Consider the following 12,628-nt stretch of genomic DNA (forward strand, 5'->3'; position numbering starts at 1 on the left):
CCTGATTCAGAGCCAAGGTGATGGATCTGTAGGCATCACGGGAAAGGACTTGGCCAAGAGCGCTGTGGAAAGGATTCCTCTCGGCCGGGCTGAGAGCCAGACAACTGCTAAGTGCCTCTTAGAGACCTGGGTCTGGGACTCTTGCAGGCCCTGGGAAGAAACACCATGAAGAAGCCACTATCCTCCGCTGTAGTCAGTCTCCTGAGCCAGACAGGCCTGTGTCCAGAGTCTCCCAAGCACATCGGTCCTCAGGCTGTGCCGAAAGCCACATGATGCCAAGCTTATTTTAATCTCTTCCAAGGTCACTCAAGTCCATATTCCTCAATATAGACCTGGCTTTTGGGGATAAGGCGGAGCTAATTCTTCTGATGACAAAGCATGGCGGAGGGAGGGGGGCCCAGACCTGCCCGTGACGTGCTCCCCTCGGCAGCACGTCTACCAGACCTGTCCGTGAAAGCACACAGGCAGATAGAACTTCTACCTAAGCTGAGAAGGAAGATGTGCAAACATCCAGACATCTTTGTGAAGCGTCTCACATGCTCCAGAACCGGGCAGAGTCCATGTCTGGGAGGATTATCACAGTTTCTGGAAGCTTCGTTGAATCTATGCAACTGGGTGCCATGGTTGTACAATTACAACCTGTGCCCGTTAGACTCGGCTGAACTTTACTTTTCATGTTACCTTTGGCTGGCTTTCCCCATCTTGAATCTCCATATGAATGAAACTGACTTTCTTCTTCGGTCACGGGAGAAGGGACTTCAGCTCAGCTCCTGTATTTCTTCTCTTTCCCCATAAAGTTATGTGAACCTACTGCTCTCTTTTTCAGCTCTTTCCCCCTGAGAGGAGGTTGCTGCCTGGAGGACAGATCGTACCTTATGACCCAGTTCACTTTAGCCCAGAAGCTGAATAGGGATGATATGACAAAGTCAGGGTGAACAAACACTGGGATTGAGCCCAGGGGAAGCATGCCGAAGTCAGAATGAGCAAATAAGGGACTGACCCCTCTGAGTCTCAGCGGGGCACCCAAACCCCCACTGTGGTTTGAACACACTCGGGGGGGCGGGAAGCCCACGTCTGCAGTCACCTGTCGAGGTCACCATTGATTAAATGGGAGGGCTGATCCTGGCCTGGCATGACACCCTTTCCTTATAAGGGCCTTGTACTCTCCAGAATACTGGACTTGAAGGGCAATCCTGGTCCCACTGTGGGACTTAACTATATTTGGAGCAAATGTTTGGAGTGTTGTTGTTTGTTTTATTTGTCTGGTGAAGGTCCTCTTTAGATTGTATCAGATGGCACTGTCCTGATACTTGTTTTCTTCCTTCCTTTCCCTTCGGCTTAAAAAAACAAAAAACAAACACCAAGCACATGTTTGTGTCCAGCCCTGAGTTTGGTAGCACGGGTGGTGCTGAGTGGATTAGGTGGAGTTCTCCCCCAGCCCTCAGCTAGAGCGGGGCCCCCACTCATTCTACACGCCTCCGTCCATCATACAGAGCACTCGCAACCCTGTTATATGGAGATGTCCTGTTCGTCACTGTGAGGTACAAATTCCAAAAGTCACAGACCATATCTGAATCAGGCAAGATGACGTATGGCCACAAGTGACAGTAACCAAAGGAAGGGCCCCCAGAACAAGATGGCAGCGTTGCTTCTAGGCGCGTGTAAATCAAGGGCCTGCGAGGCTGCTGAGGACTCACTCTAAGGGGTTTGCAGGGTCAGGGCTCCTTCCCGTCATTGCCACACCCTTTTGGTGGTGGCTCCCATGGTCCAAAGTGGAGTAGGGTCAGGAGTTGTCCTATAAACCCGCCGGCAAATAGTACTGCACTCTGCCTCGGGGCCTCTACCCTCCACAGCTCCCCTGCCAGCTCTCAGTTCCTATCAAAACTACCCAACCCAATGGGCCACCTGAAAGAACAGAAAAATTCGTCTCAAACGGTACTGGGCCTGTGTCAGGACTGAGACCATCGTGCATTTGCCTGTCTCCTCTAAGTTGCCGGACCAACAGCCTGAAGGAGGCAGAGGAACAGCCACCCCAAAGCAGTGGGCGGCTTCCTCGCCCCGGCCTGACTTAGTGGGCCCCCACCCTTCTGAGGGTCTGAACGCTCCCAGTGCCATCTCTGCACATAGCTCTGCCTGGCACCGAGGAGGAAGCGGCCTGACCGGGGCCATGCCTTAGGAAATAACCTCAGAGTGTGGCTCTGTGTTGAAAATTAAAGGGAAACTGTGCATACAGAGTCTAGTCCCAGCTCTGATGAAGAAACTAACTGGGAGAGAAGACTAAAGCAAACTTTCCAAAGAAAACGCGACTTCAAAATGCTCCATGACAAAAAACAAGCAAGGGGCGCCTAGGTGGCTCAGTCCGTTGAGCGTCCGACATCAAAGGACCTTGTGGCTTTGGGGGCCAAAGGGAACAAATCAAATAGGCCTCATCCAGAATGGTTGAGTCCTAAACAGGAGAAAAAAGGCATAGAGATTTAGTACTTAGATTGCACAGTTGTTGCATAGAAAAATGCCAAGAAGAAATTTGGTGCTGCTTTTCAGCTGCTGAAACAATGCCTTCTGGGCTCCTTTGAGAAGTATGAAGCTGAGACATCTTGTTAATTTTCATCCTTTACACCAGCACGATGTGGTTCGAGAACCCAGCTTACACTCACATGCATGGCCTCATTTTGTGTTGTCATTACCCTCACATAGATGGGGAAACTGAGGCTCAGAGAGGTCACTGCTTTCCCACGGTGTTGGCAAAGTTAGGGCTGGCATTGTTGTATCCTGGGCATGGCCCAGTTTGTGGGGCCTGCCCACTTCTCCACCATTGCCTCATCTCTCAGAAATACGAAGCAGGCTCTTTCCTGCCTCCCTGACTCAGCTCCTGTTTTCTCCTCCTGGACACTGTTCCTCCACACATGCTTTCTTCACCCCTTGGCTGGCGCTCAACCTTCAGGACACAGCCTGGGCCTCCTGACCTCACACTCTCCCCTGGGGTGGTTCAGAGTGGCCACGTCCTTTTTTATGGCCCTTCCCGTATTCTGGTGTTACGTGCTCGTCTCTCCCATTAGTCTATAAACGCTTTGGGGTCTTTTCTCCTGCCATAAATGTTAACTCATCCTTGAAAAATAATTTCTGTCACCTCATCTCTTATTTAAGACCTGTGATTCCAGTGTTCAGGCAGGATTCAAGCCACTACCACTCTCTCAATACAGCTCTTCAAGAAAAACAAATGACCCATAAGCCAGCACTAAAATTGTGCTGAGGTTGATACATGAACTGAAAAGTAGAAAATATTTTGCCTTAATTAGAAACCTTGTTGCAGGGGCGCCTGGGTGGCTCAGTCAGTTAAGCATCCAACTTCAGCTCAGGTCATGATCTCATAGTTTGTGGGTTTGAGCCCCGTGTCAGGCCCTGTGCTGACAGCTCGGAGCGTGGAGCCTGCTTCGGATTCTGTGTCTCCCTCTCTCTTCCCCCCCCCCCCCCCCCCCGCCCCGCGACTGGCACTCTGTCTTCCTCTCTCAAAAATAAATAAACATTAAAAAAAAGAAAGAAAGAGAGAAAAAAGAAATCTTATTGCAAAGATTTGGTAGGAGGGAGAGATGGAGCTTATCATCCGTTGTATTGAAACCAGATCTATTTACAGCATTAATAGAGGGAATTCACAGTAATAGTTACCATAAAGAATGTTTTAAATAACATATACTGGGAAGAGACATATTTAAAATCAAAGAAAAATTTGTATGCTGGTTTAGCCACTGTATTTTTTTTTCAAATATTTATTTATCTTTGAGAGAGAGTGCGCGCAGGAGTGAGGGAGAGGCAGAGAGAGAGAGAGGGAGAGAGAGAATCTCAAGAGGCTCCCAGTCAGTGCAGAGCTCCATGTGGGGCTCAGTCCCAGAAACTGTGAGTTCATGACCTGAGCTGAGATCAAGAGTTGGTTGCTGACCTAACTAAGCCACCCAGGTGCCCCTGTTTTAGCCACTTAAAAAAAAAAAAGTCTGCACCCCCCTTCCCGGGTGGGAACTTGTTCTAATGTGGTGTCTAGATCAAGGTCAACAAGGAAAATGTTAGATCCTGGGCTAGGTGCCCACCCAAAGGGAGAGAACACATCGTCATGTGGGGCCGGGTTGCTCTTTCTCCATTCTGAATGTGACGCTTCTGTCATTGTACATTGATGTCATCTTTCCCCAAGTGAGCAAAACTCCCACGGACAAATGAATTTGCAAATCAAACCCGACTCAATTAAACAAAGTTCACCAGCTTTATTTTTAATGCACTACATGGACCTATCAGAACCCACCTGCTTCACAAATGTGTGCCTGCCATCCTTGTGTGCTGACCTTGAGAACCTTCTGTGGTTCTTGCTAATTGTTAGTATAGTGCTTCTGAAGCACACACACAAACACGAGTTGCTTTTTATTGCAGAGAACTTCAGAGCATGTTAAAACAGTGGTTTTCATTGGTTAAAAACACTTAATGAGTTTTCAGTGGGGAGGAGAAGGCCACACTCCCCAAACGTATTTAACCACAATCCTCCTTTCTTGTGCCTCCCGTTCCCAGAGCCCTTTCCTAGAATGATTTCTAGACCTGTCTGTAACTTCACAGGGGGGTGGCCTGTCTTTCAAACAAAATGGACACAAGCCCAGGGCAGCAGCGAGGTTCAGTGGATAGAGTGTTGGAGGCAAACACGCTTGGGATTCACCTCTCAAGTGTGGCACTTACTTGCTTGAAAGATTTGAGGGGAGTAGAAAAAAAATCGCTCTAAGGCTTGGTTCTTTCCTTGACGGAAGAGTTGATGATGATATGAATCTCATAGGGTTGTGATAATGAATAAGGTAATTATGTGTAAAGCTCCTTGCATAGAATTCTGATTGTAGTTCTTCGAGTGACTACAAGGTGATTCGATTATATTATACCAGTGAGTCAAAGACATTAGATGTCAAGTTGTTCTTTCTGAAGTTTTGCTCCTTTTATTCAAAGCTGTCTCCTTTTAATAAAATCTGTGATTATTTTTGAATCAAAAAAAATTTTTTAGTATCAAACTCTTTAAAGTAGGGATGTGTCTCATTGGTTTTGTATAGTCTGGCCATTGGTAGTTAATACGTGTTTATTACATTTAATCGAAAGTGTTTATGTCAAAATGAATTTGGATGGCTGTTCTGTTAGTTATTAGGTGACAGAGAATATTAGTATATTTTTATTTTATCCATTTATTTATTTATTTTGGGAGAGAGAGAGAGAGCATGCATGGGGGGGAGAGGAGCAGAGGGAGGAGAGAGAAAGAGAAAGAGAGAGAGAGAGAGAGAAAGAGAGAGAATCCTAAGCAGGTTCCACACTTAACACAGAGCCTGACACGAGTTTCAATCTCACAACCCTGGGATCATGATCTGAGTCAAAATCAAGAGTTGGATGCTCAACTGACTAAACCACCCAGGCACCCCAATACATTTTTTAAAAACAACATCCAGTCGGATTCTCATTATTTGCGGTGTAGTGATATTTTGCGGCTTTACCACAATCACTGAATTAGCGAATACTGACCCATTTGTTCTAGAGAAAATACAGGGTTAAGTTTCTGTGAGCCTCTGGTCATAGCATTTCTGTCATCGGATCAGTGCACAACCTTGTTTTCCGTGTGTTTCTGCTTAAAGGGACTTCTGTAATATGTATTGTTGATTCATTAACATTGGACTCATGGCCAACAGCGCTGATACTCCTGCCCAAACAAAGCTTATCTATGTGGCACATGTTTTCTCCGTAAGGCCATCACAGCCTCTGTGCCTGTGAACAGTGGACTTCACACTTCGGGGCTGATTTTAAATAGCGATATCACCAACAATAAGCAGAAATGCAAAGACATGGCACTAAACAGACCGTTAAGAGGACATGTGTACATGGTACAGAAGCTGAGACGGAAGGCGGAATGTCTCCTTGATCTGCCTCAGCTGGGAATGTTCACGTCGGGCACCTCAGATCCACAAATGACCGTGAACGCACTGCCAAGTGTTGATTATGCAGTTATGCGTGCATTTTAGCAAGTAGGTGAATTTGCAAATATGGATCCTGCTAAAAGCGAGGATCAACCCGTATTCTGTTTTGTCAATTTAAATGTGCAGGTACGCACTGATTTTCTACCACCCACTGACCATCGCTGCAGCCGTCTGTGGGGCTGTCAGTCACGGAGGAGCCTTCGGGGTTTGTAACAGGAGGGAAGCTGGAGCTCAGGCCATGGACCCCCACACCCACCCCCAACGGGCGACGCAGGTGGCCTTGCTCCTTTGTGTGCATTTACTTTCCTCCCTGCCCAGAGCTCACCCCGGCAGCTGTTATCAGGTTGTTTCTCTGGGATCCCATGATTGAGAAGCCCTGGCCCAAAAAAGCCCAAATGAGTCCTTTTTTTCAGTTGTTTTATTGGGGGAGGGGGATTGGAGAAGAGAAACTGTCCCTCCCCCCCCAGAGTGGGTGTGGCAGCTGGTGTGCTGAGGGCCAGCTGCCCAGGAAGGAGAGAGGTCAGGAGCAGCCGTTAACTGCCAGTCCAGTTCGAATTAGTCCTCATGAAGCAAATTACAGTGTTTAGAAAAGAATTTCTTCTCCGAGAGGCCTGGCTTCCGTTTGCTCCCTGCCGGAGGAGATCTGCTGTGAAAGCTCCGGGCACGAGTTACCGAGTGCACACTAAGGCCCAGTAGCCTCGCGTGGGCCTCCTGCCTGCCCTCGCTGTGACTCAGTTTCCCAGGCTGCTGTGGGCAGCAGCTCGCCCTCCACGTGGGGTGGGGGTGGGGACAGCAGGGATGCTGTGTTTGGAGGATGAAGCCAGGTGCCCGGTTTGCCCGTAGTTTTACGCACTTAAACACAGTACGGCCCTGTTGTGCTGTTCATTTTCCTTTTAGGGCTCTCTTCCCCCAGCAGTTTTGAGAGGCGATACTTTGTTGTGTTTGTTTCTTTTGTTTTTTAAAACATACATTTTCTTGGTGAATTGCAAATCATTAAAGTAGGGAACACTGCCTCAGCCCAGAGGGTAAGAAGGTTGAGCTTTCAGAGAGAAGCCTGGAGATTGGGGGTGGGGGTGGCCCTCAGAGCCACGTAAGCCAGGACCAGGGCCGGCCAGACCACGCCTACTTCCCCAATGTGTCCTCTTGTCACAGATGAACAAAGCCGGACACTGGTTAAAGTGGAAAGGACCAATTTTAATCAGTAACGTACTGTCACAAAAGGGAAGGGTCCAGTGTGACGTGCACGAACTTTGGTTTGTGCAGAGGTGACTGACTGGGTGTTTTAAAGGGAGAATGAGGGGTTGGAGAGGGGGGTGAGCAGGGGCTCAGGACAGTCAGGGCAGTGAAAACTTACAAATAGCTGGAGGGGGGTCGATCCATGTGAAACCCCTCCCCCCCCAAACCAACGCTGGAGACCGGAGCCCTATCGTCAGATGTCCTCTGGAAGAAATGGTCAGTTCTTTTGGAAGCCTTGCGTTTTCTCCGGCAGGCACTTTAAGGGGGGGCTAGAGTCATCTCAGGGATGCAGCCTTGAGTATGTTAATGTTTGTTCAAGTCTTTATAGGCCAAGCTGGGGGTGTCACTGAGCAGAGGGCTTAGAGGAGTCTAGCTAGCGTTTGATCAAGGAGAGAATGTTTCACCTCTGAGAGGGTCTCGGGCTAGCCAAGGCACCACGAGAGGTGATACTTTGAAGGCAGCACCAGTGGCACTTTGGGCTTTTAAGCACAAACCGTAAGCCCATGACAGTAGCACCAGTTGTGGAAGGTTAATAATAGAAAACAGTTATTGAAGACTTAATACTGCCAGGTGCTGTTCTTAATTTTTTTTTTAATGTTTATGTATTTTTGAGAGAGAGCAAGAGAGAGACAGAGCATGAGTGGAGGGGCAGAGAGAGAGGGAGACACAGAATCTGAAGCAGGCTCCAGGCTCTGAGCTGTCAGCACAGAGCCCGATGCGGGGCTCAAATCCATGAACTGGGAGATCATGACCTGAACCAAAGTTGTACATTTAACCAAATGAGCCACTGAGGCTCCCTGATAGTGTTCTTAAAAAAAAAAAAATTTTTTTAATGTTTTTATTTATTTTTGAGAGAGAGAGAGAGAGAGAGAGAGCGAGCATGAGTGGGAGAGGGGCAGAGAGAGGGAGACACAGAATCCGAAGCAGGCTCCAGGCTCTGAGCTGTCAGCACAGAGCCCGACGCGGGGCTCGAACCCACGGACTGTGAGATCATGACCTGAGCCGAAGTTGGATGCTTAACTGACTGAGCCACCCAGGCACCCCTGCCAGGCACTGTTCTAACCACTTTCCATGATCTATAGGCTCATTTAATCCTTCCTTTCCACCCAACAACCCTCCCAGATAGGTGCTATTATTCTACCCAGTTGGCAGATAAGGACACTGAGGCAGAGAGTGTTAAGTCAGATGTAAGCCCACAGTTAATACAACTAGTAGGTGGGGAACCAGCTCAGACAGGCAGCCTGTGCTCCCAGCCCCACACAATTCTGCCGAATTACAGGCAAGCGTCTTCAGGTAACGCCTCGGGTTTTTAGGATTCTAGACTCAGAGGTCAAGAGCAGCACATAAGCATCCTGCGTGAACTCCTGGAGGAGCTCTGCATCCCCTGCCTCGGGGGACGAGATGTCTGCCAGACAGGCCTCTGTTCTCATGGAATTGCCGTCTTGGGAAGGGTGGAAATGGGCAAGAAACAGGCAGAAAGCATCAGAGGTGCTCCGTGGACTCAGGTGCCGGAGAAATCACCATTCGGAGCATGGTGGGAGTGGGTGGGGGCAGAGGTTGGGTAGTTGGAGATAAATAGGAAAAGTGTCTTTAAAGAGATAGCATTGAGATGAGTCTAGAAGAGTGGTCCTCAAAATTAGTTCACACCCTCTCAACCACCTGCAGCCAAGGTTAGTCAGGACACTGGCCGCGGCCGTGGGCACTAAAATCACATCTTCTCTTGGGTGGGGGTCCTTTCCCACCCTCTGGCCTTTATCCCTGCCTGCTTTCCCCTCAGGGGACCCAGAAGTGTGAGTGAGGCATCAATTGTCCGGTGAGGGAGTAGCTTCCAGATATGTCGCTGCAGATGGGGGCAGCGCGGTCAGCTTAGGCCTGTTCACACGCTCCTGGCCTTGACGTGAGGATTTCTGAGTGCCTCACCTTGGCCCAGTCACTAGCGTGGGCGGGCCTTGATGTTTTCACCTTCCCATAGTTAAAAGGGGAAAGGTCGGGGCGCCTGGGTGGCTCAGTTGGTTAAGCGGCCAACTTTGGCTCAGGTGATGATCTCGGTTTGTGAGTTCGAGCCCTGCGTCAGGCTCTGTGAGTTCACAGCCTGGAGCCTACTTCAAATTCTCTGTCGCCCCCTCTCTCCACCTCTCCCCTGCTGGCACTCTGTGTCTGTCTCTCAATAATAAATAAACGTTAAAAGAAAGTTTTTTTTTTTTTTTTTAAAAAGGGGGAAAGGTCACCATGAACATTTGGCACTAAAAACACATTTGGAATAGTCTTTGAATTTAGGCTCGCATTTAAGTTCTTTGTGGCTTGCCTGGCTTTTTGGTTTTGTTTTTTAAAGCACCATGATTCAGACCAATGAGTCCACCTTGAATCTTGACCGCCCCTGAGAAAAGTCGCAGTGACTGTGTGAGAGGCACGCACAGGCCCAGCCCCAGGAAGCACGAGCTGCCTGTGGGTTGGAGGTCCTGGGTTGGGCCAGGGCACTGTCCCGCCCTGCAGCCGGGGACCTCTTCGGGGGTACTCGGTTGGGAGAGGGGTGTTTTAGAGTCAAGCTGTTTTGTTGGTTTTTTTTTTTTTTTCCTCATAAGTCCCATCTCTGCTGCTCACCTCCACCCTCCAATTCTTTACTCTTCAGAAAACCCAGAAAATGTTGTAATAAAGTCATAATAGATCCCATGGCTCTTTAGGGTTGTGAGTTTACAGGCAGTTGGTGCTAGCTCTCTGGTGTGATTTATTCTTCAGCCTCTCTGCTCTTCTGCTGCGGGGGGAGAGAGAGTATTAATAACCTGTCATGCAAAAATTTGGCAGTGGTATAAAAATAATCCTTTACTACGTGTTTTTCTTCGCTGACCTCTGCTGTTAAAGTAAATGAGTAACGTAAAGTGTCCCTTCTTTACCATTGAAATGTTACTGTTAATTTGATTTTCTCTCTCTCTTTTGTCTTCATGTGAGAATAAAGCTAGTGAAAAGTAACCGTGACAGTTTTCTACATATCAGTTCACCAGCACCTGCCAAGAAATACACAGATCCTGTCATGGGTGGGCTCTGGGGAAGAAGTGTGGGTACCAGCTTTGACACGGGAAGGGGTTTTGTGTTGTGTTGCGTGTGCGTATTGTGTTTGTGTTACTTTCAGGGTAGCTTACTTACCTCTCAAGACTTTACCTGCTTATGTGTTTATTTTATTATTTTATGTTAAGTTCTGTTATTGTACTCTTTTTTTATGTTTTTCTTTTTTTTAATGTTTATTTGTTTGAGAGAGAGAGAGAGAGAGGGGGAGAGGAGGGGAGGGGCAGAGAGAGAGGGAGACACAGAATCTGAAGCAGGCACCAGACTCCAGGCTTTGAGCTGTCAGCACAAAGCCTGACACGGGGCTTGAACTCATGAACTGAGAGATCATGACCTGAATCAAAGTTGGACGCTTAACCGACTGAGCTACCTGGGCGCCCCTGTTATTGCACTCTTTTATATATAGGCAGGAGGCTCTGGTTACATGCTGTGGCATAGGATATATCGATAGGATGCTTTCCTCTGCAAGAAATTGAAAACCCAGATCAAACTGGCATTAGCAGTAAAGAGAATTTATTGGCTTCTGTTGCTGAAAAATCCAGGGGCAGATGGCTTTCAGGGTAGGGTTGATCCAGCCATTTCACAGTGTTACCACAAATCTGGTTTCTTTTCTTCTACTGGCTCTGCCTCTGCAATGGTTGGCTTTAAACCAAGAGTGGACCTCCTCCTGAAGTCCTAAGATGGCTGGAAGTGGCTTTTGGGGTCATATAGTTAAGTGTTAACATCCAGAAGAGAGTCTCAGAAAAGGACTTTGTCTCTGCATCCTCCAAAAGGTCTTACTTAGGTCGTGTGCCTGTCAGTGGAGTCAGGAAGATATAGTACACTGATTGGCTTAACCTCAGTCACCCTATGCATATCTATATAGGGGGGTAGAGTCAGCTTCCCCAGAAGTGCAGGGTCCCTAGTTATAGATATTTTTGGGAAAGGAGGGAAGTGTGTGATGCTGGAAAAGCCACCAACAAATGTTAAGTATATATGGCTTATCAATCCCTGAAGTATGAACAAATACATAGCTTTCATTGTTGTTGTTCTGGATGTTTCAACTGATAAATACTGGTCCTAGAAATATGTCATTGAAAGCAGGGCCCTATGTATTTTTCTCTAGTTCCCCCGTCTTGATCCCTTGTTTTCCTAGCCATACAGGAGAAGGCTTGTCAGAAGGAGGTCAGGTCGGGGAGCTCCTTCCTGCTATCCCAGAATCTGAAACGGGAGGGAGGGAGGAAGCACAGAAAAGCACATTATTAACCCATTCAATAAAATATAGTTCAAGAAAAGAATTTGTATTGCTTGCAACTTTATTCATAAAGAAACAGGTTCAATGAAACCAAAATGTCATAAGAAATATGCCTGCTTAATTTGTTAATTTCCCACACTGTGGACTTTCCTCCTCGCAGTTCCACAGCCCCTCCTCCCCCATGCCACATCCTTGCTCAAATCCTCTCCTTTCCAGTGAGCAATAAAGAAATGACCTGTAACCTCTCCTCCTCTGTCTCCAGTGGGCAGTTTGCAGTCGTGAAGAAATGCCGGGAGAAAAGCACTGGTCTGCAATATGCCGCCAAGTTTATCAAGAAGAGGAGGACGAAATCCAGCCGGCGGGGCGTGAGCCGCGAGGACATCGAGCGGGAGGTCAGCATCCTGAAGGAGATCCAGCACCCCAACGTCATCACCCTCCATGAGGTTTATGAGAATAAGACGGACGTCATCCTCATTTTAGAACTGTGAGTGCCGCCTTCGTGGCTGTGGCTGGGCCAAGGAGGCATGGGGTGGGGATCAGAGTGGGTCGAGGTCAGCCCTTGGCGTCCCTGCAGCTGGACAGCTCGGGGGCGAGCGCTGAGCCTCAGGAAATAACTCCGTTTTGCCTAGTTCGAGGACAAGCGTGAACCGCCTGCCCTGAGGCCTGGCTGCAGTTTCCTAGAATGACGCTGAAGAGCAGCTGCCGTGAATGTGGTCCTGCCCGACTTGCAAAGAGGCCCCCAAATCTTGGGGCTCCTCTTCCTGTGTCATGAAGCCATCCGTCTGCTGAGTTTTATGATAAACTTTAAGCTTATGTTCTTTTTCTCCTCTCGCTGTTCCTCTGCCTTCCCTCTGTTTTTCTATTTCTCTTCCACCTCCCTTGATTTTAACCCCCCACCCCCATTTTCAGCTGTTGGAATTGTCAACACTGATTGTATAAAAGGGTAAAATTGAGCCAGAGGTGATTATAGGACTTGTTTTTAAAGCATTTTGCTTATTTTCTTAGGCAGGCCCTGCCTGTAGGATGTTATTGTGGGAAACTGATCTCAGCCTGTTGTTCTGTGTTGTATCTGTCTGTTCCCAGGCCCCTGCTTGAGGGCCCCACTCCTCTCCTGCTGAAG

The 12,628-nt window shown here is 48.2% G+C and overlaps 1 protein-coding gene across 7 annotated transcripts in view; it reads left to right on the top strand.

Annotated features, from left to right (window-relative positions):
* The window catches only part of DAPK1 (death associated protein kinase 1), a 186,912-nt gene that overhangs the window by 86,389 nt on the left and 87,895 nt on the right, over positions 1-12,628 (top strand). For all 7 annotated transcript variants that reach the window (XM_086685143.1, XM_086685140.1, XM_086685138.1 and 4 more), the window contains exon 3: positions 11,771-11,992. In XM_086685143.1, coding sequence (XP_086541269.1) covers positions 11,771-11,992 — 222 coding nt within the window. The remainder of the gene's footprint in view (positions 1-11,770; positions 11,993-12,628) is intronic.

Source organism: Puma concolor, chromosome D4 (genome assembly GCF_028749965.1).
Source record: "Puma concolor isolate L17-30 chromosome D4, mPumCon1.1.hap2, whole genome shotgun sequence".
In the NCBI taxonomy this organism is placed as follows: Eukaryota; Metazoa; Chordata; class Mammalia; order Carnivora; family Felidae; genus Puma; species Puma concolor.